Source organism: Cariama cristata, unplaced genomic scaffold (genome assembly GCF_000690535.1).
Source record: "Cariama cristata isolate BGI_N322 unplaced genomic scaffold, ASM69053v1 scaffold15579, whole genome shotgun sequence".
Classification (NCBI taxonomy): Eukaryota; Metazoa; Chordata; class Aves; order Cariamiformes; family Cariamidae; genus Cariama; species Cariama cristata.
This window is the reverse complement of record NW_009635411.1, coordinates 95,747-122,450: the sequence shown is the minus strand read 5'-3', so window position 1 is coordinate 122,450 and position 26,704 is coordinate 95,747. Positions and strand designations below refer to the sequence as shown.

Genomic DNA, 26,704 nt, shown 5'->3' with positions numbered 1-26,704 from the left:
TGAGCAGACTTCCAAGTCATCGCTGTGTGATTTATTTTTTTATTTTATTTTCTGGAGTGTAACTTTATAAAATTGGGTTACTTCATTGTTCTTGAACTAACTTGCCTTGTATCTTTGTAATTTAAAATGCCCACAAATTTATGGCAAGAAAATTAATTCAGTTTCTGTGCAGTTAATGGAAACATCCAGGATAATTAGTGATTTGACTTGCTTGGCGTTTGTTTTTTCCTATATCAAAAGTGGGCTATGAGTTTTTCATTTTAAAAAGTTCATCATCTGTGTTGGAAAAAAATGTTTTAATGTGTCTCTAAACTGGTTACTGTGCAACCTGGAAGTCTAGCACTTCATAAATTCAATAAATGAACAGGCAAAACCTGAAATATTAAATATTTCAAAGATTTTGTTTTAGAATGTGTGGTAGATTTTAGAAGCATGGGAATATTCTTTGTAAATGCAACTATATCGATACATTTAGGTGTACGTAGGTATTTTTGAGCAGTTGCTTAATCTTAAGCTTATAAGTACTTGAATTATAGTCAGACTAGCATTGCCACATCTTAACGTGTTTTCTGTCACAAACTTTTCCCCTTTTTCCTTTTTCACAAGTTTCTTTCTCTAAACTGGTGAAATTGTAGTTCCTAAAACTGTAAACAAATACAATTTCCTTCCATATATAGGACAAGATTTTACTCTTCTTAGTTTCCTATTAGTAAGTTGCCCTGTCTTTCAGTCACATTAAACAATATAAGCAATCAGGTTACAAACAAAGGTATGTAATTTTTAAAATGTGAAGATTTGAGAACAAGATTTGGCTCTTTCAGGTACAGATTAGAATACTTAAAGTGTAATTTTTTATATTGGAATTATTGTGCTTTTTGAAAAGCAGTTATTTTAATACCTGTAAAGTAGTCATGTGACACCAATACCACAAGCTCTACTAACAAAGTGAAATTTCTGATGGTTGTCTTATCACATGGGAAGATTTGCTTTATTTGAGACGAAAGCTAATTATGTTGTTAAATTCTTACACAGCGTTCTGAGTGTAATCAAGATCAGTCCAAATTTCTGTGTCACAATTATTCTCAGATTTGCAGCTGAAGTGAATTTTCCACATGCCTATCTTGTGTGAGATCTGATGTTGATAAACTATAAATCAAACCTTGGTGCATTTGTGTTCTTTATGAAATACTTGTTTCCCTTTGCTAGGTCGTAAAGAATAAGCTTCGTGAACTGCATTGCCACTTTCTCAATTTCTTATTTACTCATTTTTAAGCACTACAGCAGTTAATTAAATTTACCAAAAAATCATGTGTAGTTAAAAACTGAGTTTGATTTCCCTTAAATTAATAGTAAATAATTACTGCTAAAGCAGGAAAGATGAGATACGGAGAAGCTGGGTAATTGTGAAGCAGAGAAATGCATTTTTCCTACAGTGTTTTTCTTTTCATGTCCTCCTTTATAATTGCATTCCCATCTCCCTATTTATTTCTGTGTTTGCAGAGATTTATTGTTCAGGTTTGGCGGTATGCCAGTACTGTGAACCACATTTTGCTTTACTTTACCCACTCTGTATCCCTTAAGTCAAGTTTCAGTGGCTGTGTGTCAGGTACTAGTAAATGCAAAGATTTAAAATAATAATAATCTAATCTAGAATTAATTCACTATAATATACAGGGCTGAAAATACAGCGAAAGTCAAAAAATACTTAACTTTCTTGTGGTCTATGGAAAAGTAGAGATTCTCTGCTGACAAAGAGAATAAAGAAATCTGGTTTTAGAGTCGTCATTACCACAACCCTCCTGGTGTCATATTCAGCAGCAATCGATTTTGGAAGGCAGTGAGTGCAACAGTTAGGAATGTGGAAGAGATGGGAGGAAAATCAGAGGTGGTGGTGGCAAATCAGGGACATCGAAACACGAAGATCTGAGAAACCAGTAGCCAGGGACGAGGGTAAAGAAATTGCATACGGCATGCTTTCTGGCCTTGTCTTTAAGCTTGTATAAGCTTGGTTGAAGGTCCCTTATTCCAGTTTACAACAGGGTTACCATGCCTTTCCTTCTGTCATGTTAATTGTAATAAAGAGCTGTACTTTTTGTGATACTTGAGCATTTGCCCAAAGCTTTGTTTCTGAACAGAAAGACAACTGTTCCTGTCGGGCATGAAAAAATGGCATGAACGCTGGTGATCTGGGTTTCCTTTTTAAGTGGTTGGGTTTCTGTTTTCCTTCCCTGTTGCTTCTGGAAGACAGACTCCAAAGGAATTGGCATTTCAGAGTTTAGTGTTTCGAAGGGAAGTGTATTAGTTTTTCTTAACTTTTGAGTCGATATTCAGTCTAGGTGAAGCATGATAAAGCTAGCACCCAGAAATAAGGGAGACATGCGTACGGACCTCGTACACAGCAGGAGGCTGGAGGACCTGAGGTTTTGCAGACTGAGATCCCAGCCTCCTACGCATGGGGAAGGTAAAAATGAGGCGTAGATGAACAGTTTGGTTCCATACTATTAATTTATTAATCCACGCTGGGCTGAGCTGATGCAATGGCTGGTGGTGGGGAAGGGTGTCCCCTCCTTAATGTGAAGTATAGTAGGTGACTTGCTGCGTTAAGCCTGTCCTAGCTGCCTGCGTAGTCTGAAAGAGTTGTTTTTAAGGAAAAGCAGTATGTGAGTTCGCAGTTTTGGTGTTCATAGCAGTTATCAGTAAATTTGGATCTCTGTTTAAGTGAAGCTGTATTTTTATAAAAGTATTCTTTTTAAACAATTAAGTGTGTTCTTTGGAAAGTAAGAATAGAAATCTAATTCATTTATAGAAAATCATATCATATTGACATTGATGAAAAGTTTGACATTGATAGAAATGGTTTCTTTCATATGACTCATAATAATATTCAATGGGGTTTTTTTCCTGTTATTTTTTTTTTAATACAGTGCTTCCTGTACTGTAATTAGAAGTGAATTTAATTTTTATACTTGTCCATTCTAGGTACAGAGATCCAGAAATAAGCAGTTACGTGAGCTGTTTCCAGATGGATTTAGTATTCATCATGCCGGAATGCTGCGGCAAGACAGAAGTTTGGTTGAGAACTTGTTTTCTAACGGACATATCAAAGTCCTAGTTTGTACAGCTACGCTCGCCTGGGGTGTCAATCTTCCTGCTCATGCTGTTGTTATTAAGGTAAGAGCTTCCATTACCCTGCCCATGGGTGTCTGTCTTAAAAGAAACCTGTAAAGAAGGTTTCTTTATTGTGGGTTTTGGGCCTGCAGGGGAAATGTCTGATTGACTTGAAATGTTATTTATATCTCATTAAACTGATTCTCTCCAGTGGGAGTCTAGTTTGTATAGTAAAGATTTAAATATATCAAAGATTATGAAAGGATTAGTTAAAGTACACTTCTGAAATCATGCTATATTTGCCTAATTTCAGTAGTCAGCTCATCAGGATTATATTCATGTGTATTTATGTTAATTTTTATTAACTTTTCCTCAACCAGGGAACACAAATATATGCTGCAAAAAGAGGCTCCTTTGTTGACCTTGGAATTTTAGATGTCATGCAGATATTTGGTCGAGCTGGACGGCCTCAGTTTGACAAATTCGGAGAAGGCATCATTATTACAACTCATGATAAACTCAGTCATTACCTGACTCTTCTTACTCAGCAGAATCCAATTGAAAGCCAGTTTCTGGAAAGCCTTGCAGACAACCTAAATGCAGAGGTAACTTTTGATTCATTTAGGGAAACTAGTAAACTTTAAAGGAGTAATATTATTTGAAACGAAAATACAATATTGTCACACTTAAAATATCTAAAATGGAAATTTTATTATTACTGGTACTCTGTAGGTGTGTATGTTTAAGAGGAGTGAACTGTTACACATATGAAAATTTTGGGGTCCTTTTAGAAAAGGTAGTAGGTATTAGAAGTAGTGTGGAAGGTCAAAATACCATGAAGATAAAACTGTAGAAACACAGCATTTACCTTTTAATCAGAAACGCTTTATTAGAATTTAGTAAGTGTTCTGCATAATTGCAAATTAAAGTCCGCAACAAAAAATTAAAGCATGTCTGCCTGTATATAAATGAACTTACTTCATATGGTTGACTGCAATATAGGAAGAAAAACGTACTTGGCTTGAACTCTTCTTTTTGTTCTCTTTTACAGTGATAATCAGAACTGGTTTATTATAAATAGCAAATTTCCAGTTTGCTTCAGTTTAAATCTTAAAATGTGTTTTCTTTGAAAATGCTATCGTTATATTGAGAGAACTGACCTCTGTCATATTAAAATAGAACGATTCAAAAGCTGTCTGTTGTAATAACTGGTTAAAAATCTGTATATACTCACACAGACACTTTTTACAAGGAAACCTCAGAAATTTAAACATGCTTAAATAAAGAAGTGAATGCTGGTTTTCAAAGGCAGGGGACTTTTTCCCCATAAAAGTAAAGTTCAGCTAAACTGAAATGGCCAGTGACATCTTAAAACAGATTATCCTTTTGAAAGATGTGATGTTTATTTGGTCTATTAGGAATAGTCTTGGGATGTTTTTATGATGCTTGTTCTGCTTTATCTGTATATTTCTTACATATTTCTGTTTATTTTTTACCTTTTCATCACTTTAAAATCTTTGCATTATTCAATCATAAATAATCATTTTAAAAGGAAGTTCTGGAAAGGAGCAGAAGTAGATACAGTGACCTTTTAAAATGTTCAGATTCCTTCCTTGATTCTTTACAAATGACCGAGTTTGATCATTCATAATTTTGGTTGTTTGGGGTTTTTTTTCTTTTAAAGTAGTCTCATGAGTTATTTGTTCAGTTCCTGTTAACAGGAAAAATCTCTGCACAAGTACAGTCACACATCAGAGCAGAACAAGATTAAACTGTATTCCAAGTATTTCCGCACACAAATGAAGGGGAGTGAAAATATTGACACCTGGCTGCGCTCACAGCTACTCCTCTCTCCCTCGAGGCTCTGGAGTGGTCTGAGTACAAGGAGGGAGAAAGAAATTGAACTCCCCCAAAACCTGAGACATGAATGTGATGAAAAGGAACCATTTGCAGTTTTCTCGTCCGTCTTTCTACTACAGAGGAAAGAGGGAAAATAAACAGAAGGTGGGCTTGCAGGTGTAGAGCTGCCCTTTTGCTAACACTTTTATATACTCGGAGATAGATATCTGTGAATGTTCCCTAAGTGAAACTGGATGGATATTCAGTTCTCTAAAATTAACAGTAGCAACTTACACATTAACAGTAATCATTTAAATCCAAAAGTTGGTTGTGAAGGCCAGGATTACCTGTAGTTATTGTTCAGCACCCCAAGAAGTTAGGAGAGAGAAATCTGGTCCTGGGATACTGTGTACCTTTTCACTTGGAAAGAATCCAGCCAGATTTCATAGAAAAGCTTTATTCCTTTTCTTGACATACGTGAAGTAGACAAGGAGGAAAGGGTTGGATATTCTTTCCTTCACAGCAATGGATTTATTTTTCTACTTTTTTTATTTTAATATTAGAAATTTAGTCCTCCCATGTCAAAGGTGGCCTTCAGGTCAGTGAAGAATTACAAAGACAATGGAATAATAAGCACCTGTTGTGAACTGGGTCCGAGAAGATCTCTATGATGGATGTACTGTGAAAAACAAATGGCATGGCTATAAATATATTTTTTTATTCCGCCCCCCCCCCGGCTTGGTCTGTATTGCTCCGCATTGTCTAGGAGGTGTGTGGATGTGCTGGTGTGCCCACCTGAATTATACGAGGAATCTCAAGTATTGCTGCCACACAGCTCGTACAGAAAAGCTAACTTTTGTGGGGAAAATGCTTTACTGACATACCCTGAAAAATCTTGTTGGTTAGCTTAGCAAAAGAAAGTTTCAAAGGAGGTACGACAGCTCTCTCTAACTAGCTGGAACTAGAATTGAATAGGAAAAAGAAAAAAAAAAATAATTTTGACCAATGCCAGTACAAGAATTAATCCCCCTGCTCATAAATAAAGTTACCCAAAATATAAGATCTGGAACAGTCTGTCTTCTAGCAGTAGTGGAGCTAAAAGAACTCTTAATTTTTTTTTATGGTGAACATTTTGTAATAAGCGATGGTATTTGTATGGAAGATGCGATTGCATATGAGGAAAACGAGATTTGACTTGATGAACCAGGAGTTCCCGTCCTGTGTCTTTCCTCTCAGCTGAGAATGCTTAGTTAAGAAAGTATGAGATGCAAGCTATTAATTTTCAATGTGTAATATTCTGCACAGAGAGAGAGGTTTTAATGGGCAGCGTGTTGTTCCTCTGATCTGAGCTGTAGTTCCAAAATGCGCAAATTCCCCAGCAATGCCAGAAAGCAGAGGTGTGATTTTTGTTATATGCAAGCTTAAAGGAAGGGGTTTTTTGGGTTTGTTTTGGGATTTTTTTGATGGGACAAGTGAATTTACATTCATCAAACTTCTTGTGTGGAGGAAAAAAATTTTTTTAGATCTAGAAGTAATTCTATTTTCAGTGTCAAAGAAAAGACATATTTGGTTGTAGTTACACTTTAGGATTCTTCTTGCCTTTCTCCTTTTCCATTGTACACATTGCAAATTCTTAGTTTGAAGTCCTAGGTATTTATCTTGCAGGAAGTATTTAGAATGGCTTAACAAAATATTTCTAATGTGGCAAGTGTGTGCTTGTATGTTTCTGTAGGTTACTCTCCTAGGTAGCAAATTAAGGTCCCAAACTGCTGCGAACCGTGACTTTGGTTCAGTTAGCACCAAAAAAACCATTGAACGTGGAACAGGCCTTGTTGATAGTTAGAGTACAAAACAATTTAAATTTCTCCCAGGCTTGTGATTTTAAAAGGTAGTAGTAGTATCATCTTTTTTCTTTTTCCTTATCCCTGCATTTAATAGTAAGCACTCTACTAGCCTAAAAGCGGTTTAAAAAAAAAAAAAAAAAAATCACTGAAGACTTGGCAAGGTAAATACCGTTCTCTAGCACCAGCTGAGTATGTCCAAATGGATACTTAATGAAGAGGAAAAAAAAGTGTTAAAAAGCAAGACATTCAAGGGAGAAAGGGCTCTGTGAGCTTAGAATAGTAATGTCTACAATAAGTATGAAACGCTAAAAATTGTCCAAAAGAAAAAACAATGAGTTGCAGCAATTTCAGATAAGACTGACAACACTAAAAGCAATCTTACTCATGAAGCTTGATTTAGATTTTTACCTAAAAACGAGAAGGATTTGTTTGTCCAGGACAGTATGTATTTCTGCTAAGTAGTTTCTTTTCAGATGTGTACACATTACTGAAATTCTTTGCAGAAGTAGAGGAAATCTCAATAGAAATGTAGTGACTTTTGACAGTACTTGAGTATCCAAGTAATTCTCTGAAAAATATTGCTAGTAGACACTGCAAAAATAATTTGGTTACATTGAAGGTGTAAAATTCAGAAGTTAATCCTCCCGCCCTGTTAAAATAGTAGAACTAAACAAGAAAAGAATAATGGAATAGAACAATAATTCCGTTTTGTAGGAGGTAGTCATCTAAACTGACCCAGTCAAAGTTATATAGGAAGTACGTGATGTACAGTGTAATAAAAACTACTTTTAAATGCAGCACTTCTACCACAGAGTTTGGGGTTTGGAGAAAAGTGCAGAAAACTGACAAGCTAGTTTAGACAGATCCATTTCTTTCCAGATTTTATGTAATGGTAGTGTTATCTGACAAGAACAGTGTATTCATGGCTTTAAATTAGTGAAGATTCTGTGGCTGCAGTACAGTTACAGCAGCTGAAGATGCAGTCAGAGAATTTTGTTAGTCGCTGTGAAAAATGGTTGTTAGTAGAAATAGCAATGGAAAATGCTGAAAAGCAAGAGAGTAACATGAAACCACCATTTTTTTGTCATCTGGTATGGGTGATGTTATCTATCCTTCTGTCATGACATGCAGGAAAAAGTAGCGCCTGCCAGATTACGGGAAATCAATACTATGGGCAGTTACAAGGAGCTATTGTGTTAAGTTTTTTTGGAAAGTAACTTCATCATTTCTTTATAACTGGAGTCAGGCTAAACTTCTGTATACACTGATTTGATCTAAGTCAGAGAAGGATACAGGTGTTTTAGAAATTGTTGTTTATCTGGAGGTGACTATTCCATAGGCTGCAGCATTCTGCAAAATATAAATTTTAAAACATATGCCATCGTTTTGATCAGTAGGTAGTCTTAGGAGGCACATTCAGTTTTGGTTATCTTTTATAGACACTGTCCCTTTGGCAGTAAGAGCAGCACTATATGGAGACAAAAGAGATGTTTATTGACTGATTTGTTACAGAAATCTAGCCAGTACGCTGATGACCACTGTCATCTTTGCCATAACAGAGCCTGTTGTTAGCACCAGGAAATCTGCCCTGATGTATAATAAAGGAGCAGAGTCTGCTTTTATTACAAGTCATTCAGGAAATCCAAATGCTTATGCTGTAGTTGTAAAGAGAAACCAATTAAAGGCCAGAATTTGAACCGCTTAAATTCTTAATTCATTATAGATAGATCAGTAGCTGAAAGAACTCGTAAAATGAAGGCAGCACTTGGAAATACGGGAAGACTCCATGTTTCCACAAGAATGTGGAGTTACTTTTATCTAGACCAGGTCTCTTGGCAGGAGTGGGTAGGTGGTAAGAAGGAGTCAGTGATTCAGATATTTGGGGTAACACAATATGTAATCCTAGCCACAGAATCACTAAGTGGAATCCAGAGCCTTGAATTTTGTACCTAGGCTTATGTGGTACAGGAGAGAAAATTTGGGCAACGATGCAAAAAAATCAGGATATTTCCAATTCCCATTTCAAAATTAATTGTCTAGATGTACTTAATTTTCAGAGAGGATGGACAAAGGAATAGATCAGCTTCTGTGAGAGGAACAAAGACAAATAGGAGATTATATGACAGAGTTTTATGAAGTAATGAGTGATATGGCAAACGATTGCATCTCTCCTGGGGCAAGAACCAGGAAATATTGGCCCAAATGAGTCAGTGGCAGGTTCAGAAAACACAAAAGGATGCCAGCTGGGTGGTCAGACTGTGACATTTTTTGCTGCAGTGAGTTGTGTCTAAAAGGTAGAGTAGTTCCAAAACTGTACAAAAATGGAGCAAAAATCCATTGACAGATACCAAATGCGAAGGCAATACCTCTAACTAAAGACCTTGGGATGCAATAGTTTAAGAATTTGGGAGAAATGTGTATGGTGCGTGCTTCTCATTGCCACCTTCTGCCCTTCAGCATTTGCCGTTACCTAATCTCGGAGATGGCACGCTGGCCTTGATATCCCAGGACATTTGTTTGTAGGAAAGCTACAGAGTGGGAAAAGCTCAAATACACCCAACTTCATTGAGTTGGCACCAAAATTAAGACTTTGAACATGTATTTCAGCACCTCAATCCACTGAGAATTCTCTCCTGCAGATTTATTTTGAGTTTTGGTTTGCTTTTGGGATTTTTTTCCCTTCTGAAAATGAGCAGAAGAAGAGTAAATGGTCAGTGATGATCAACATAGGCATGGAGATGCCCTTTTCCTTTTCTGCTGAAGCTGTGCCACAGGGCATAATGGAATGTAAAAAGGAGTAAAATAAACAGCTAGTTAGGGTGCTTAGTGAAGAGGAGCGAGTCCTGGGTCAGTTGACCAGCTGGCAAACAGAAAATAGCTATGGCTGTACTTTCTGGAAATACAGGAAGAAAGATAAGATGCAGAGGATGTGGTTTAATTAGACCATAAACCTTAACTTATCTGGGAACTATCATCAATAGCTCATACAATGCAGGTCACCATTCCTTCCCTAATTGTTTCCACCTGATAGAGCCCTCCCTGACATCCACAGCTGGACCCCAGCTCCTTGCTTCCCCCAGAGAGCTTCGGAGCGGAGAGGATTTGCAGTGCCGGACAGTAGGTATCCCTTCCCCAGGGGCATGCCCGCCCTTGCGTTTCTTTACAATTTTGTTGTGAAGCCAGGAATGTAAAAGGTGGTGACTTTTTTAGTTTGGACAAACCTCTTATCTATTTTTTTGCCTTGAAAGAGTGGGCAACTATTGTGGTTCTCAGAAGAAACAGCGAATTCATTCAAAACCCTTCCCCCCCCCAAAAAAAAATCACTCAGGAGCTGGGTGACTGAAGAGCTAATCTGGGTATGGGGCAAAGCGTGGGCTGGGGGGAACTGGAGTTTTCTCCCTGGGTGTCCAGGGCCCTGGGGCCTGACCTGGCCTGCACACACCCAGCAGCCTCATCCGTTCTCCCCTCACCTTCTGCTGCTGCTGCATCCAGATGGTAGACAAGTTCTTCGCAGTTAACGGGTAGTGACAACGCTGATGTGGTTCAGTTGTGCTTCTAAACAGTCCTTTGGTCACGTGTGTCTGGAGGAGATTCCGTCCCACTTGGGGCAATTCGAGGACCGTTAACAAATTATTTCAAAAACCATGCAGGAGTAAGACCGTAATCACTGTAGATGCTGCAATAGTAATTCAAAATCCACTGGTTTCCAAAGCAAACAGAAAATTGCTTTTTATGTTGTTAGAAAGATTCCTTGCTCTCTTACCTTAACAACAAATATTTGATCTCTATATAGAAATTTTTCATCGATGTACTCTGACTCAGTTATACAGATATAATAACAATTAAACATTCTTATGTAAAAACTTACAGTGTATTATATATTATATAGTACATACAGTATATATTATCAGCAATATTTTTATGCCCTTTTCTAATCTGTATAGAAATATCAGAGAGAAGAACTTCATTTTTCAAAAACTACCACCAAAAAGCTGTGCTACTTTTATCTATTTCTACTTTTTTGAAAATCAAAAATGCCTCCTCTGAAGTACTGTTCAACTTGGTAAAGTCTGTGGGGTAGCATTTGTGAAAAAAATTATTTAGTGAAAAGGCAGACTACTAAGAACATCACTTGTGAAGATGACATCAGCCATTGAACAATTAGTTGAAAATTTGTGATGCTGATGATTTTTTTTTCATTTAAAATGAGACAGTGAGTTGGATTAATATAGTACTCTACTTTTCATTTTGTGAGTGCAACACAATTGTTTGTATTTGAACAGTCTTAAAATAAAAGCGTTTTGTGACAACTGGTGCAATCAGACAATGCGATGTCAACATAGTAAATATTTCTACTCATTGATTATTCCATCTGTAACTAAATACTTAATATGTGGTTGAGGAAATGCTCGAAAATTTAGAACTTTTTTTTTCTGTTATTTTAATAGGGTATCACCGTGTCTGTTTATGGATTTTTATGAATACTCCATATCCTAGGTCCTAACAGAGCTCCTCTCCTAAGTTTGTAAATAATTCATTTCGTAATTACTCTTCAGTGTTTGTATTAATAAGATACCTTCCATCATTCGTGCTGTTTTAACAAGGTACGCATTTTCCAGCAGGCCAGGAGGACTGTCCGTGAACACTAGGTGGCAGCAAATAGCTAGAAGTGGTGGGTGGTGGTTCTGTGTCCCTGCCTGTTCCCCGGTCCCTGCTCAGTGAAGGGGGGAGAGGATGGATGGCGCAGTGTTACATTTCGGTACCATATCTGAACCCCCACTTTTTTCATCATCGCTTCCCCCCCCCACCCCGCCCCTCAATTTTACTTTTAACTTATGAAAATAATTAATTTGTAAGTAATACAATCAGGCGCTTGAACAAATGAGGCAAAAAAAAAAATGTGGGTGGTTTTTTTTTTCTTTTAATTATCAGACTTCACTGTCCTCAGAAATGAGAATTTTACATTTTTGTGATTGTGAAAGTGGTTGGTTGGGGGAAGATGTTACAATTGGACTATGTTGTGATGCTGTTTCAAGTTGTGTACTTGAAAGATATTTGAATCGTGGAGAGAAACCAAATGCTGAAATGAAGCTGGGTAGCAAATTGAGTACTAATGACCTATGGGCTGTGTTAGGTGTGTTCCCTGGAGCAGTCTACGAAGAACTGAATGCTTCTGTAGCTACTTCAGGGTATTATGTACTTTGAAAAACAACACAATGGGGCTTCCCCCGACCTCTTTATGGTCTTGAAGAACAAAATATCGCTTGAAAAATGTGTAAGACAAAGCTTGGGGCTACTCTGTGCTATTAGTCACTGATATCAACAAGGTTTTCCTGGATTTAAGTTATTTTAACTCAAGGCAGATTTGGCTTGCATTATTATTTTTTTATGAGATATTTATATTATTTCAAAATGAATATCTATATTATTATTAAGATCTAGATGCTTAGATCTGAGCATGCATATGAAATCACTTACAGCCGTAGAAGGGTTTTTTAATTTTTGCCAAGTCATGTGGAACGTTTATATGAAATCCAAACAGCAATAAAACAGAAATAACTTTAGAAATGTACTAAGAGATCACAAAAATTCAGTTAAAAGGGACTTTTGCTCATTTTAAACAACAAGCAACAACCAAAAAGTGTTTGTTCATGGGACATGCAGGAAATATTAAATTCTTCCGGTAAAATCAGGTTAACTGGAATTAAGCGGTAAAATACTTCTCATGAATGTAACCAATACAAAATAGAGCGGAAGTTTTCATGTAAAAATCTGTGTGGTAAATATTTTGGTGATAAAACTATTGAATTAGCAAAAAAGTCACTTAGTAAAAAAAGTGGTTTGGTATACCTGATTTAGCCTTGAAAAATAAATAAGTGTAAGTGTATATATATGTGCATATTACTTGTTCATTTTTGTTATGTTTTGATATAACAAAAATGTAGCAGGTGCCTGTATGTTTGACTTGCCAGATACAAAAGGAGAAAACTATTTGTAAAAACTGTGTATAAACAGATTTCCAAGTATGAAGGCATGATGAAGAAAATCCTAAAGATTGTTGGTATCATTTGGTTTAGGTCTTGAACCAGAAAGTGCTTTTACATTGGTATGAATCTTCTAAATGTAGATTATTTCCTTTTTAAATTACCCTGAACATGTTCACTAAAGAATTATGTTGTCTTGTTTGTCTTTTTTTTAATAACAAGCTTGCTCAATATCATCTTTTAATTGTTGAAATCCTAAGTGGTGTAGGAACGATCATGTGGGTCGCTGTATCTGTAATATTATGTCACAGAACATGCCATGTTATTAGATGTTCATAAGATGAAGATGTGTAAATGGTTCAAGTTATTGTCCTGTGAATATTTTTAAATAATTTAAGTTGGAAACATACTGACACTTCCTTTAATCTAGTAATAATGCTCTGAATTCCATATGTTTTCAGCCAAATACTTACATTCAGCTGTAACATTTACATTTAATTTTGTCTCTTTTCCTATTTCCAGATTGCTCTTGGAACAGTAACTAATGTGGAAGAAGCAGTAAAGTGGATAAGTTACACTTACCTTTATGTACGGATGAGAGCAAATCCATTAGTATATGGCATCAGTCACAAAGCTTATCAGGTATAAAATGCATTTTAAAAAAATCTGTAACCTGTTCTGGGTCTCTAATCCTTCCCTGATGTAAGGATAAATATTTGCTGTTTCTACTTAACCTGACATCAGCAATTCTTTTAAAGTGCTTAGAAAAAGGAAGATATTTTCTGTAGCGGAGTATTTTTAACACTAAATTAAGAGGCCCCTTCTGTTCACGTAAAAATACATTTTAACTGGCCAAGTTATGCTCCAAAGGACAACATTCATTCTTATCAGACAGTTACTGTAACTTAGCCTATTGTCAGTATTTCAGTTTTGTGGGCTAGATATAAATGATAAAACAAAGCATTCTTGAGTTGCTTGCTTTCCCCTCACCCCCGTCAGCTTTTGGTTTAGAATGTTTCATCCTATGGCATCTTATAATTGGGTTATAATTTTTAATTAGGTTATTTTTTTTCTTTCTTGTGATTTAGTAATTATAAGACTTTTTTTATTCATTTATTTTGGATTTTTTTTTTGTTTATTTAGGAGTGATCCATGCAATGGTATAAGTCAGAGCACAGTTACAAAAGTTTTTTTTCAAGTTTTTTTCATTATCTGTAATTTTTAGGAAGTCTAATAGTTTACCGATTGTCTAAATGTTGTTACTTTTTTCCGTACAGCTGTTTGTAAGCATTTAACATAGTTTGGACACAGGTAATTGAGCCTAACGCAGGTGAAACTCTCACAAGTGTGTGGTAACTGCGGTTTATTTCACATGTCCTGAATCTGTTTTGTGACTTCCTAATTTGTCACAATATTAGGAGCAGCAGTTGTTTCGGTCATTGTAGCGTGTAGAGATACATCATGTCAGGAGATGTTTTTTTGATAGCTTTTGTGTCTGGTAGCAGAAACTGCAGTGGAAGTAGGTATGCTATTGTTTTAAGCAAGTTTTTGCAGATACCTTTAGACCTCAGGTCATCTCAAATCTGTTTTCTATAAAAAGCCTCACAGTACATTACTGTATGTTAATATAACGCTATGTAACATAAATCACAAAGTAATAGATAAATGGAAAGCAAAAATTTCTTTGTTAGTGAGAAAAATGTTGTTGTCCCATTCCTTTAAATTCTTTTTTTTTATTTTTTATCAGGTATTTTTGAACCAGTGTTAACAGATTTTAGATTAAAAGACATGCAACCGTGGTGGTAATAATTGATGAAAAAAAGTAATACAATGCTAACAGAAATATTTTTTATAAATTTAAAAAATAATGAACAAGAGTTGCTCCCCCTCCCCTTGCTTTCATGTTTTTATTCAGCTGCTGAGAGAGTGGAGGTTGCCAGCACTTGTCTTTTTCTGCCACTAACCTCCTTTCTACCCCTCTGATTTGATGTGCTAATAATAGACATTCCTGTTTTTGTATTAAGGCAGTAACAAATTATATCAATTTGAAGTGTTATCCATTCATGTAGGAGCGAAACCAATGCCAGTCCCCTTATTTTCTAGGTAAATCTGTTTTAAACTTTAAAGCTAATGTGTTATAGGCAGTATACTGATGGCGTAGTGCCAGATGAGGGGAATAACCACAGATTTGCTCCCTTAGGCCATTTTATTCCTTCAGTTCTGGTTATAGGTATCCAATTTTCATAATTGGTATCTTATTGCTTCTTAGTAATGTTGCAGCATGCCAATTTCTCAGGTTTGGCTGACAGTCAACGTTACCCATTCAGAATCCGTATATCTGCATAACCATCGTGGGTCACACTTCCCAGCTGTTCAGTGGGGCTGAGAAGATGCAAAACTCCTCCTTTCCCTTTCCACAGGCGCTCACTGCGTCCAGTAATTACTTTAGGGCACAAACGGTCCAGGCTGTCCACCCAAAAGGGCTGTGTTGTACTGCACAGGAAGGCGAGGGCAAGCGTGTCCCTGCCGTGCACCGACACATTCGGCATCCGACGTGTTGCCTCCGGGATGTTGCTGTTCCTCCCCTAGCCCCTTTCTGGGCTATGCCCAAGAGTAGGCTACTCCAGGCCCACTGCTTTGATTTGTGACTTTTCAAGTCGTTTGCCAGAAGTGCCTCTTACTGAGTTGGGAAAATGGCCAAAAATTTATGATGAGCGGCAACAAGAAACAAAGAGTGGGAAGAAAAAGCGAAGCAAATGTGAGTGTCGTATTAGCGAAGCCTATGGTATGAATTACAGGCATTTTCTTATCCTTTTAGAGTTCCAAAGGAAAGGTGGTTTGTTTTTTTTAAGGTAAACCCTTTGTCTGTTTTCTCCTCTTTTTGGTTCCGCTCTTTGGTGTTCCTGCCGTTAAGCAAAGCTTTTTATCCTCATAAGCCGTATGTTTATGTTCAGAACATCTGTAAAAGTTAGAGGAGCTTGTCCCCAACACTTCTCTCAGTTAGCAAGAGAAAACAATGTGAATAATCATGTACTTCATCATGCATTCTTAAATTTCCATATGTATACTCCAGACCTGCTCGGTTTCTTGCTGTGGACATGCCAAGGCTTGTTTTTAAGAGTATGGCTTAAAGCTGTTCTAGGCTGGATCTTTTACTGTGTGAGATTTCTAATTATGCAAGTTCAACAAGAAGGGTGCTAACCATGGATTCTCTAGACTGGAATATTGTTTCACAGCCTTTTCAAGTTGGTGACCTTTCCTTTACAGCAAAAACCTTTGTATTTGTAAAAAACTGTTACAGCTTTAGCTTTTTTATGTGTAAGGCAGAAGATTGGCAGGTAATTTGGACTGCCGAAGGAGTAGGGCAGTGTTTTAATAATTTTTTTAAACTTTTTTCTCCTCTCTTTAGTTTTAAGAAATGTTAAACATCTGGCTTCCTGATCACTTTTTTTTTTTTGACCACCTCTGCTCTGAAACCTGACCTCAATGCATGACTTACTATTGAGAAAAGCACTCTAGACCTTTGCCATCTTAGCTTTTGACTTGAAACTAAGGCAAGCCATAACTAAGGAGAAACAGCTTCAGAGTAACTGGGAAAGGCAGGGAATATTCGGAACTAGTCTGGCAGCTGCTTTGTGGAGATGGCTGTGTTCCTCTGCAGCTTCACTGCACGTGAGATGAAGCACTTCGGCACAAAGATAAAACTGAATCCTGGCCCAGGGAAAACCAAGAGCAAACCAAGGCATAGCAATTCTTAAAGCCTGCTCCTTTTTGCACTCTTGGGCATATATCTCTGGTGCGGGTTTACCAAGAGGGCTGGTATGACTTACTCTGTAGGAAATCTGAACTATACAAGCCCTGAAATAAGAATGCTGCCTGTGGACTAAAACAGAGTTTCAATCTTTTCAAATGTGATGACTAACCATTGCTTGTGTAATTAGAGCCGTCTCTCAGGTGCACATATACCAGAGGGTTAACATCCGTTAACATCCGTTGTCACCCATCCCTGCCCGTGTGGGTATCCCAGGTACAGGACGGGGAAACACACCGTTATACAGCAGTCCCATGCAGATGGGGGTTTTGCCCAGCCTGCTGTGTCCTAATGAGATAATGTACGTTATTGGACAAAATGTCCAAGTTCCTAAACTTTGATATGAATAGAAGTTGGTGTTGGGCACAGCAAGCTTCTTGTGTGCTTTCAAGATGAATGTTTATATGGTACGTCTATAACTCAATAATTAGAATATCCCAGTTGACATACCCAAAGCTTTTGGGGGCAGTAGAGTTTTTTTGCTAGTAAACATTGCAGCCATCCAATTTGAAATTTATTTTATTTGGGGTACAGTTAAAGCCATTTTCATGTCAGATGCCCAGGCAAGGTATATCTTTAGCCATTTTCATAAATGGAAGATACAGTAAGATGACGTGTTTTTGTAAAGTAATACAGTAATGATAATTTCATGAAGAATATGTTATCGTTAAAACTTCTTTCAAAAACTTCAGTGTAAATTTATTTCATGGTCATACTGCTGTTTCATAAGTAATGTTAGTCTACATTGTATTGATAGTCTCGAAGCATCGTAAAAGAAATATTGCTCTAGTTATTTTGCTGTGTACAGACATTTTTTGGTCAATAATGTCAATGTAGCTGTTATTAGTGATATCTCAGGAAAATCTTGACTTAATAACTGTACCTTCCTTTTATTTGATTTATGGCTTTGTGTGACTGGATTATCTCAATAAAATTATTTATTTAACACTTTTTTTTTCTTGTCTACAAATAAATGTGTGTTTCTTGTCTAGATGGATCCAGGTCTAGAAAAACACAGAGAACAATTATCAATGTAGCTGTTATTAGTGATATCTCAGGAAAATCTTGACTTAATAACTGTACCTTCCTTTTATTTGATTTATGGCTTTGTGTGACTGGATTATCTCAATAAAATTATTTATTTAACACTTTTTTTTTCTTGTCTACAAATAAATGTGTGTTTCTTGTCTAGATGGATCCAGGTCTAGAAAAACACAGAGAACAATTAGTAATTGAATAATAACTGTACCTTCCTTTTATTTGATTTCTGGCTTTGTGTGACTGGTTTATCTCAATAAAATGATTTATTTAACACTTTTTTTTTTCTTGTCTGCAAATAAATGTGTGTTTCTTGTCCAGATGGATCCAGGTCTAGAAAAGCACAGAGAACAATTGGTAATTGAAGTCGGCAGAAAACTGGACAAAGCCCGCATGATCCGCTTTGAAGAACGAACTGGCTTTTTTTCTTCAACAGATTTAGGCAGAACTGCCAGCCACTACTATATTAAATACAATACTATAGAGGTAAAATATGGTGTTCTGTTTCTGGGGTTTTTTCCTTCTTTTTGAACCTATACCTAAAATAGTTGTGCAATATTACGGAATATGTAGCTGATTTGTTCAACGTATTTTCAAATCATATTTACTGAAATGGGGGGAGAGGAAATAGAGAGGAAAAAGAAAGAAACCAAGTATAAAGAAATAGTGAAAAATTAGACTTAGTGTGGGAAGTGAGATTTTGAAATTTCTATAGTCTGCATTCTTCTAGGTGAATTATAAGAAACGTTTTGGTATCAACAATGTGTGCAACCATTGGTATATGATAGCACATTCAAGTATAGAGTCCGATAACAGACAAGTTTTTCTGCATGAAAATACTATCAGGTTGCCAACCTTAAACAACTTTTGGTGTTGTAATCAGACTGTGTTGTAAACATGTAAGGAAGATGTGTTTGTACAAAACTTTGTAGTATTGGAAGCTTGATTTGATGTGCACATTCATCTTAAAACCTTTCTTTTGTAGGAAATGAGTCTTTTTCTTGAATAAAAGCTGAAAACTCAATAATTTTTAACTGTTTACTGTCACTATGAATAATTAGTCTCACATATTTATTCACTCAAGTATGCCCCGGACTTTTTTGAAATGTCCGTAGATGGCATGTCTCCTGATTTTGGGGTGTCCAAGTTTTGAGTGACTATCTGAAAATGCTGAGAAGTCATTCTGGAAATTGTTGCTGTTTCAATTGCTTCGCTCTGGTCTTCCAAAAAACTTAGATTTTAACCTTATGTGCTTTTTAAAGTCTTGCTTAATGTTTCTTTCTTTTGTGCTATATGTATATTTTTATTTTCAGTGTTAAATCAATTCATTTTATTTTTAATAGACTTTCAATGAATTGTTTGATGCTCATAAAACAGAAGGTGATATTCTTGCTATAGTATCAAAAGCTGAAGAATTTGAACAGATAAAGGTAAAGTTGTATCCTTTCATACAAAGAATATCTTAGAACTAGACACTTCTGTAGTACTCACTCCATAAATAGTGTCTCCAGACCCAAGTTTCGTTAAATATTAAACACCATTATAAAATGTTTTCGAAGTAGGCATAATTGCCAAGAACTATATGTGCACGCTCTGAAATTTATTTTCAGCTTGAACTATAGCGCACTTTTAATAACTAGTTATGGATCTTTGAGAATTCCTTTTAAATGCTTTTAAGAACTTTTCAGCTCCACAATTATTAACAGGTGAAGATAAGTGTCCATTAGAATGGGGCACCCAGGGATGAGACAGTTTTTCTGTTTGAAGTTTAAACCATTATTAGATGTCTCCCTGAACAATGTGCTATATCAGAAATGAGGCAGGACTCACTGAAGTTAACTCTGTGATATACTTGACGCAGGGAACAGTATTAGATTAGCAGAATGGTAAATTCTGATGAATGATGTTCAAATTTGAAATCTAGAAAGTTGTTGTAACAGATTTTGTTGTGCAGGCTAGAAGATTACTGTCCTATCATACTCGGTGCAATTTCAACCTCCCTTTTTGCCTCCTGTGTGGGTAGGACACAAGACAATACACTGCAAGCCAGCATGAGCTTGTTTGCCTGTCCTTCCATCTCATAGAAGTGCGAGCCAGGCTCCACGGGGTTTATTAGCTTGGGCTCATTGCCATTTTACCACAATTATACAACTTTCAGATCAGAGTTGGCTCTTATTCACCTGGCTCTGCAAACTGGCAGTGTGAATCCCTCACCATCTACATATTTGCACACATTCTCTGAGTATTACCATCTCTCTATCTAATGGAGAAATTCTATTTTGCTGTAATCTCTTCTATTACAGAAGATAATAAGCAGTGAGGTTTCACAGTGATACACCCAACGTTTTCCAAGCTAGAAGGGGTTTTTATGATAGTGATACTGCTTTGCTAGGTCTAAATTTAGTGTAATTGAATATTTAAAAGGAAAGCATATGGAAAATATGATGTGATATGTTTCTGTATTTGTACTAAAGTTAGTAGTGATGCTTCTTGACTAAAGCATAGTTTTTCTAGTTTGCTTTCTGAGATTTGTATGGTATGGCACCGGTGTACCATCATTTCCAGTTTTCTGTGATTCGTTTGCTGTGCAGCTCTGAATGTTAAAACTAGTAACTGGTTTTCATAAGTATAACTCAGGATTTACCCCTCTGTGTGATCCAAATTGTGATATTTGATAATATGAATCATGTCTCCATAATGCCTTTACAAACTCTGTATTTTGAGATAGGTAAGTCGGTAGCTGAAATACAGATCTGGATTTGACCTGTACTGTGCTATGCAAGAGCGGAAAAAATTATCAAAAATGCTGTTGTAAGCAAAACATAATATTCCCCTGACACTGGAGTCATCTGTGGTGGTTGTGCCCTTCATCTTTTTCTTTCCTGTAGGACCAGTGACTGGATAGTTGGGGATTTTAACCCAATTGTCTTAGGGTCTTTTGTATGTCAGGTAGTCAGGTCCAAATGAAAATTACTTTTCCTGGTTCCCTGCAGGGACCAAACATTTACCCTCTTTAAATAAGTTTTACACTAACAGACTATCAGTAAATCAAAGAATATGTAGATTTATGCTGGTTTTGCCATGCAAGGGTCATCAGTTAGAATGTGAAATGTTATGCATTATTCAAGCCATAGATATTAATATTTCTTTACTCATATTAAGACTTAATCTTATTAACAGTGAAAATTTTAATATTGTGAATCATAGTACTTCACAGTTTTGAGTTAAAAACGTATTATGCCACATGCAAACTATGTAACTATAATGAGTACATTTAATGTTAATTCAAGATTGCCCTAATCCAGATGGACAGAGGTTTTACTCTGGTCAAATAAAAATGAAATCTCATCAGATGAAGGATGTTAGGGTCAGAAGATTCAATTTTTGTGGCATATCAAATTTTTGTATGTCAATGGCAACCTTAATAGATGGTGATGAATAATAAAATGTAATTGTGTCGCTATTAAGATAGTTTCAATTATAGTCTATTAGCTACATTGTGGAAGATGTGAGTTTGCTGCTTTTTTTTGCTTTTTTTTTCGTTAAAACTAGAGACTCTGTTTAAAAATAATGTAACTCTGTTAGAATGAAAATTTGATTTCAGTGTAAAAATTTTTATCAAATTGCTCCGACCTCTTCATAAGGTATAATTGTGTTTTAGGTAAGAGAAGAAGAAATAGAAGAGCTGGATACCTTACTGAATGATTTCTGCGAACTTCCTGCTCCAGGAGGTGTGGAAAACAATTATGGAAAAATTAATATCCTCCTTCAAACATATATTAGCAGAGGGGAGATGGACAGCTTCTCCCTTATTTCAGATTCTGCGTATGTTGCACAGGTAAAAATAGTATTTTTTACATATCTGTTGCTGTCTTCTGCTGTTTTCATTGTCCCAAATGTTTACAGTTGTGTAAGTGGGCCTTGATCTGCAACTTTTTTGTACATTTTTATGCAGATTGATTTGAAAATCAGAGCCTTGTGTATGTGTGCATGTGTGGTATAATATTGAAGTAGAAAAGATTTGCAAAAGCCTACCTTGAGAGACTGTTGCATTTTTTGTTAATTATGATTGTCCTTTTTGTTCTTATTACCTCTGTAGTCTTATTATACTTAGTAGTTCTAGCTGTGATTGCACAGAAATTCTCCTCTTAACTCACTGGGTTTTCTTCTAAATCTGGAGAACAGTTGCAATCCAGTTTCGTGTTTTGTGTACTTTTATACTTCATTCTGCAAAACGTAATCTCTGTTTTATTCACATACCTTGATTTACAGAAGAAAGATGTGCTATTACAATTTTATTGCTGGACGTAATCATGCAGATTTACATAGCAGTCATTTGTTTGTCGGCTTGATTTGACACCTGAATGGTTGATAGTTAGGTAGCGTGTTTAGTTATAACACAGGATAAGACGAGAACTGCAAGTCTGTGACACAGAACTGCTTGCTTACACAACTAGAACCCAGCTTAGAAAGAAAGAGGTGTTGCCTGAAAGTTTGGAATTCTGGATCTGAAAGAACTGCAAGTGACAGAATGCTCATAGACAAACCCAGGTGTGCAACAGTAACGAATGTATAAAATAGATTATAAAGTTTTATCTTTTATGGGGGCCTATGCCTCTTTTTTTTTTTTTCTTTTTTTCTTTTTTAACGGTCAGCAACATGTTGCATTGAATGATTTTTGTCTAATCCTTATAAAACTATTTTGGAAAGAATTGATCGTAAAATTGCATTTAGTTGGTGCTGAAAATGAGAGTTAAAAAATATACATGTTCTTCAGCAAGATTTTTGTACTAACTTTACCTTCTTCAGAAGTGTTTACATTTCATAGCACGTATGGGTATAAATGAGAAAATTCTGAAATCATTATGCACATCATAAAAATTGTGGTACTCGCACAGCAGGATCATTTTCAGTATGATTCTTTTAATCTTTGCTTTCAAGACAATTGCTTTTATTTGTCTGTCTCAATTACAGCATTTTTAGTGAGGCAACATGGTGGTCTTCTCAGATCTTCATAAATTGTACATGTGGAACCAGTGCTACAAATTGTGAATTTTTTTAATTGGATAGTGAATATTAAGAAAATCATTCATCCATTCTAAGTAAAAGAAATGTGCTTCTTTAGTAACATATGCTTCCTATCACAACCAAGTAATTTTGTAGTTTCTATTCCTGTTGGCATTGCAGAGCCAATAGAGAATGCTTGTATTCTATTCAGAGAATCAAGAACAGAATTGCTAATCCAGGCATAGTACTGGTAGGCCAAAAAAACCCACCAAAAAAACACACAAACCCCCCACAACTTCATAATACAGCTTGATAAGTTTATGAAAGGAATATCATAAGTTACGTTTTCAGGATAAGACCTCATTCAAGCCTACATTAATAATTCGTTTTCCAAGTCCAAAGCAGATTTATACAGTTTGGTTATACAGTACTCTGAGAAGATAGTAACATGTTAAAAACAAAAAGTCATTACTGTTAAACTCCTGTGCAAATGTTGTGACATTCAGTGTGAAATGGGATGCTATTATGGAAGCACAACTGAAGTGAAAAATTAAAATTTGGATTTCCGTATAAACTGAGTTTGCAGGTGTATATTATATGGGGCGAGAAGGAGGAAAATATTAAGTACGGTAAGTGAATTTGTTTCAGAAGTAACCACCACGCAATAAATTTAGAACTCCCTAATGTTAGCATAACCATGATCAAAATTCTATGGCAGACCTGCCACTACAACTTTAATTAGTTGCACATGTTTCTTTTCATAGTTTCTGTAGGCAGTCATGAGGTAGTTCTGCGACTAGACAGTGATGGAAAAAATAGTTTTCAAGAATGTTTGAAATAAGTTTGAAAAGAAAAATCTATTGTTATGATTTGTCAAAGATGAGTCTATGGGATCCTTTTTATTTTACAAAGAATACTTGAGAGAATTGCAACATTTTTGCATTTTTGCTTTTTTTTTTTCACTCTCCAGAATGCAGCTCGTATTGTTCGAGCTCTTTTTGAGATTGCCCTTAGGAAACGTTGGCCTGCAATGACATATCGACTACTGAATCTCAGCAAAGTCATTGACAAGCGGCTCTGGGGCTGGGTTAGCCCTTTGAGACAGTTCTCAGTGTTACCACCATCAGTCCTCTCAAAGTTGGAAGAGAAGAATCTCACTATAGACAAGATGAAGGACATGAGAAAAGATGAAATAGGTGAGAAATCAGCGTTGATGATCGGTTTAAACTATTAATAATCAATGGGCAAGTTACAACTAAATCTAAGCCATTCATTAATATACCCACTCTAGTCTGGACACCACGTAGACACATTAATATGGTATTATGGTCTGTCCAATAACAAAGGTTTATGTAGCTTGTAATCGGGCAAGGCTTTGAGGGTAAGGCTAGCCCATGTCCTGCCTGGAGATGTATGTTGATACGTGTTTACATATATGTGTATATATACATATTTATGTTGACCTGTGCTTCCCTTCTTGCTCACATTACGTAATACACTACTATAAAAGGCATCTGCTTATTTTTACCAGTTGGCAAAATATGCCCTTTTGGTTTTTTTATTGAAATATTATTAACGTGAAAAAGAATAAAAGCAGATTATTATGTCCTGGTATACTACCAGTAAATGGCCTGCTTCTGAAACACTGCATTAATTTTCATTGAACATGGAGAATTCATTGTCACTGGTGTCATTGTGGCAAAACCTTAATGGAATTTTTTAAAGGATTTGACACTTCGATAATGAGAAAATCCACAAGCCTACTGATAGACATAATGACAGTTTCCGCTATGTGTATATAAACTGTTGTGCATAAACTGTCCACCAGCTGGTTGAAGTTGAAAAAAAATTTGCTCATAATGTATTTCTTTTTCCTATCTTAGTGTGTTTTTTCTTATTTGGCCTTTCTTTGCACCTGTTAGTGACAAGTTGTTGGGAAACAAACTGCCATTTTTTCAAAAAATCTAATTTTAGAATGAAAATACAGTTCATAGTCACTGCTTTTTAGAAGTTTTGACCTCTGACTTGATATTTCTCTCATTTGACAAGAGAACCACATTCCTAACCTAGGAAGCTTTGTTACATGCCTAATTTAAGTTAGAAAAAGTTGAATAAATATGTCAAAGTTTGCAGAAATAGAGGCTATGTATTTTTACTCAATAAGTTAAGCCAAAGGACTATGAGAAAATTTTAAAAGCTTACTTTAACTGTGCATTATAATATATAGTAATTTTAAATGTATTAAAAAATATAACGTTTTCTTTGAAGTGCTGGCACTATCCTGCTTTTCTATTCAGAAACATTATAGCACTTTGTTGTGTATTTGTGCAGTCTTTTTAATACTTAATATTCTTTTCCATTAATTATAGTAGTGGTTTTTTTCTTTTTTGCTTCTTTCTCCCCATGGCCTTGGAGAAGCAAGAAATTTTATATTAAAAGACAACCGATTTTACTTCCTTCAACGTAGTGGAGCTACTATTGACAAGATGGAAATGTGTCAATATATATCTATAAAATGTCTAGTTTTTTGTTTCATATTAACTCAGTTTGAAAATAGACAAGACTTGGGATTTGACTGTGAAAATAGGTCATTGCTGAGTATATCTAATGATATTTCATGTTCTTCAGCCTTGTAAACAGGGAAGCAAGTTGATCTGTGCATCTCTGTGAAGTACTGATACTTGGCGTACTTCTTGTCCAGCCTCTCTTTCTGACACAAGGCCATGTTGAAATGAGAAAAGGCCCAGCTTCCAGGTGCTGCCTTGCTCTCTGACTCCATAGGACTAGTCTCAGTCTTAGCGTTTCTTCCTTTTCACATGTTATTGTGACTTTGGAGACAGAATAAAAAAAAAAGACAGGAGCTAGCTGGCTAACTCACTCCATAGCTTAAGGAGAGAGAAAAGCATCGAATGGGTGCCAGCTCTCCCAGGGAATGAAGAGCATGTTGTGAGCCCAGATCCTGGCTTCCAGTGTACCACAAACTGGTCAACGCCGGTCTGTGCGCCGTTGCAGTGTAACCATGGAGTTTCCAGAAAGCCAAGAAATCACTGTGTTGCCTGAGATAACCAGTCCTGCTTTTTCAGAATACAGATGGCAGTCATCGTGGAATAAGCGAAATTTATTCTTTATTTAAACATACCTGTTTTCTCGAATAATCAGCTTTTGTTCAGAAGGATTTAATATTTCTTAAATGTCATTGATAGTTTCTCGTAACGTGACTATTATTAAAAAAGGGAGCGGGGAGAGAGAGTTTTATAATATTTGCTGGAAGCTGGGCAAGGAGCCCTATTTGCCCTTAGCAGGTAAGTGTACAAAACCTTGGTGCTGTCCTGTACAAACACAGTTTACCTCACATGCTGTGATACAGAAAGTGATTTTTGGCATGAAGAAGTGTCCTTCCCTACATAAGCTTATTGCGTCAGATCTTCGAATATTTGGCACCTACCTTTATTTAACATGATTTCTAAAGTTTTACCTCTAATTGCAAAAGCTCGTCACTGTGCCAGTGTGCTATAATACTGCATATATCGCCAAGTTGCACCAATATAATTGTTTTGGGTTTTAATAATCCACTTACTGGAGGTGCACTTATTTTACTAACTGCCAATTAAAGTGATTAAATATGTGTTAAAACTTTTTCATTAGGGGTTTGCTTCTCAAGCAAGATCACGATTCGTTACTTGAGAGTATAGTTTAACACCTGTGTGAGGCAAAATCTGCCAGTTTGTTAAATAAGAAAAACCAAAGAGGGAAAGTCAGGATCAATATAAAAAAATTAGCAATTGCAAAACATTATGCTCCTAAATTTTGTGCAATAGCAAGAAAAAGTTTGTATCACCTTTTCACTTTGCACATGATGCAAATAACGGGATTTCTTCTTTTTTTTTTTCTTTTTTTTTTTTTTTTATGGGAAAGTGTGCACAGGAACTGCATAACAATGCCAGAAAATATCAGTAGCCATTTGTAAGGTAGCTTTTAACAGTTGAGTACTTATGACCATTACAATTAAAGTCTAAAATGTACTCCACATAATTATTTAAGCAATTTCAGTGAAAATGTGATAAATCAACCTT

General features: G+C 36.0%; 1 protein-coding gene across 1 annotated transcript in view; it reads left to right on the top strand.

Moving 5' to 3' along the window:
- Positions 1-2,452: 2,452 nt before the first annotated feature.
- Positions 2,453-26,704, top strand: part of ASCC3 (activating signal cointegrator 1 complex subunit 3) — a 103,707-nt gene continuing 79,455 nt past the window's right edge. Inside the window, exons 1-8 of the mRNA XM_009707542.1 lie at positions 2,453-2,461; positions 2,980-3,171; positions 3,489-3,713; positions 13,298-13,417; positions 17,946-18,110; positions 18,968-19,054; positions 21,286-21,462; positions 23,602-23,827. Coding sequence (XP_009705844.1) covers positions 2,453-2,461; positions 2,980-3,171; positions 3,489-3,713; positions 13,298-13,417; positions 17,946-18,110; positions 18,968-19,054; positions 21,286-21,462; positions 23,602-23,827 — 1,201 coding nt within the window. The remainder of the gene's footprint in view (positions 2,462-2,979; positions 3,172-3,488; positions 3,714-13,297; positions 13,418-17,945; positions 18,111-18,967; positions 19,055-21,285; positions 21,463-23,601; positions 23,828-26,704) is intronic.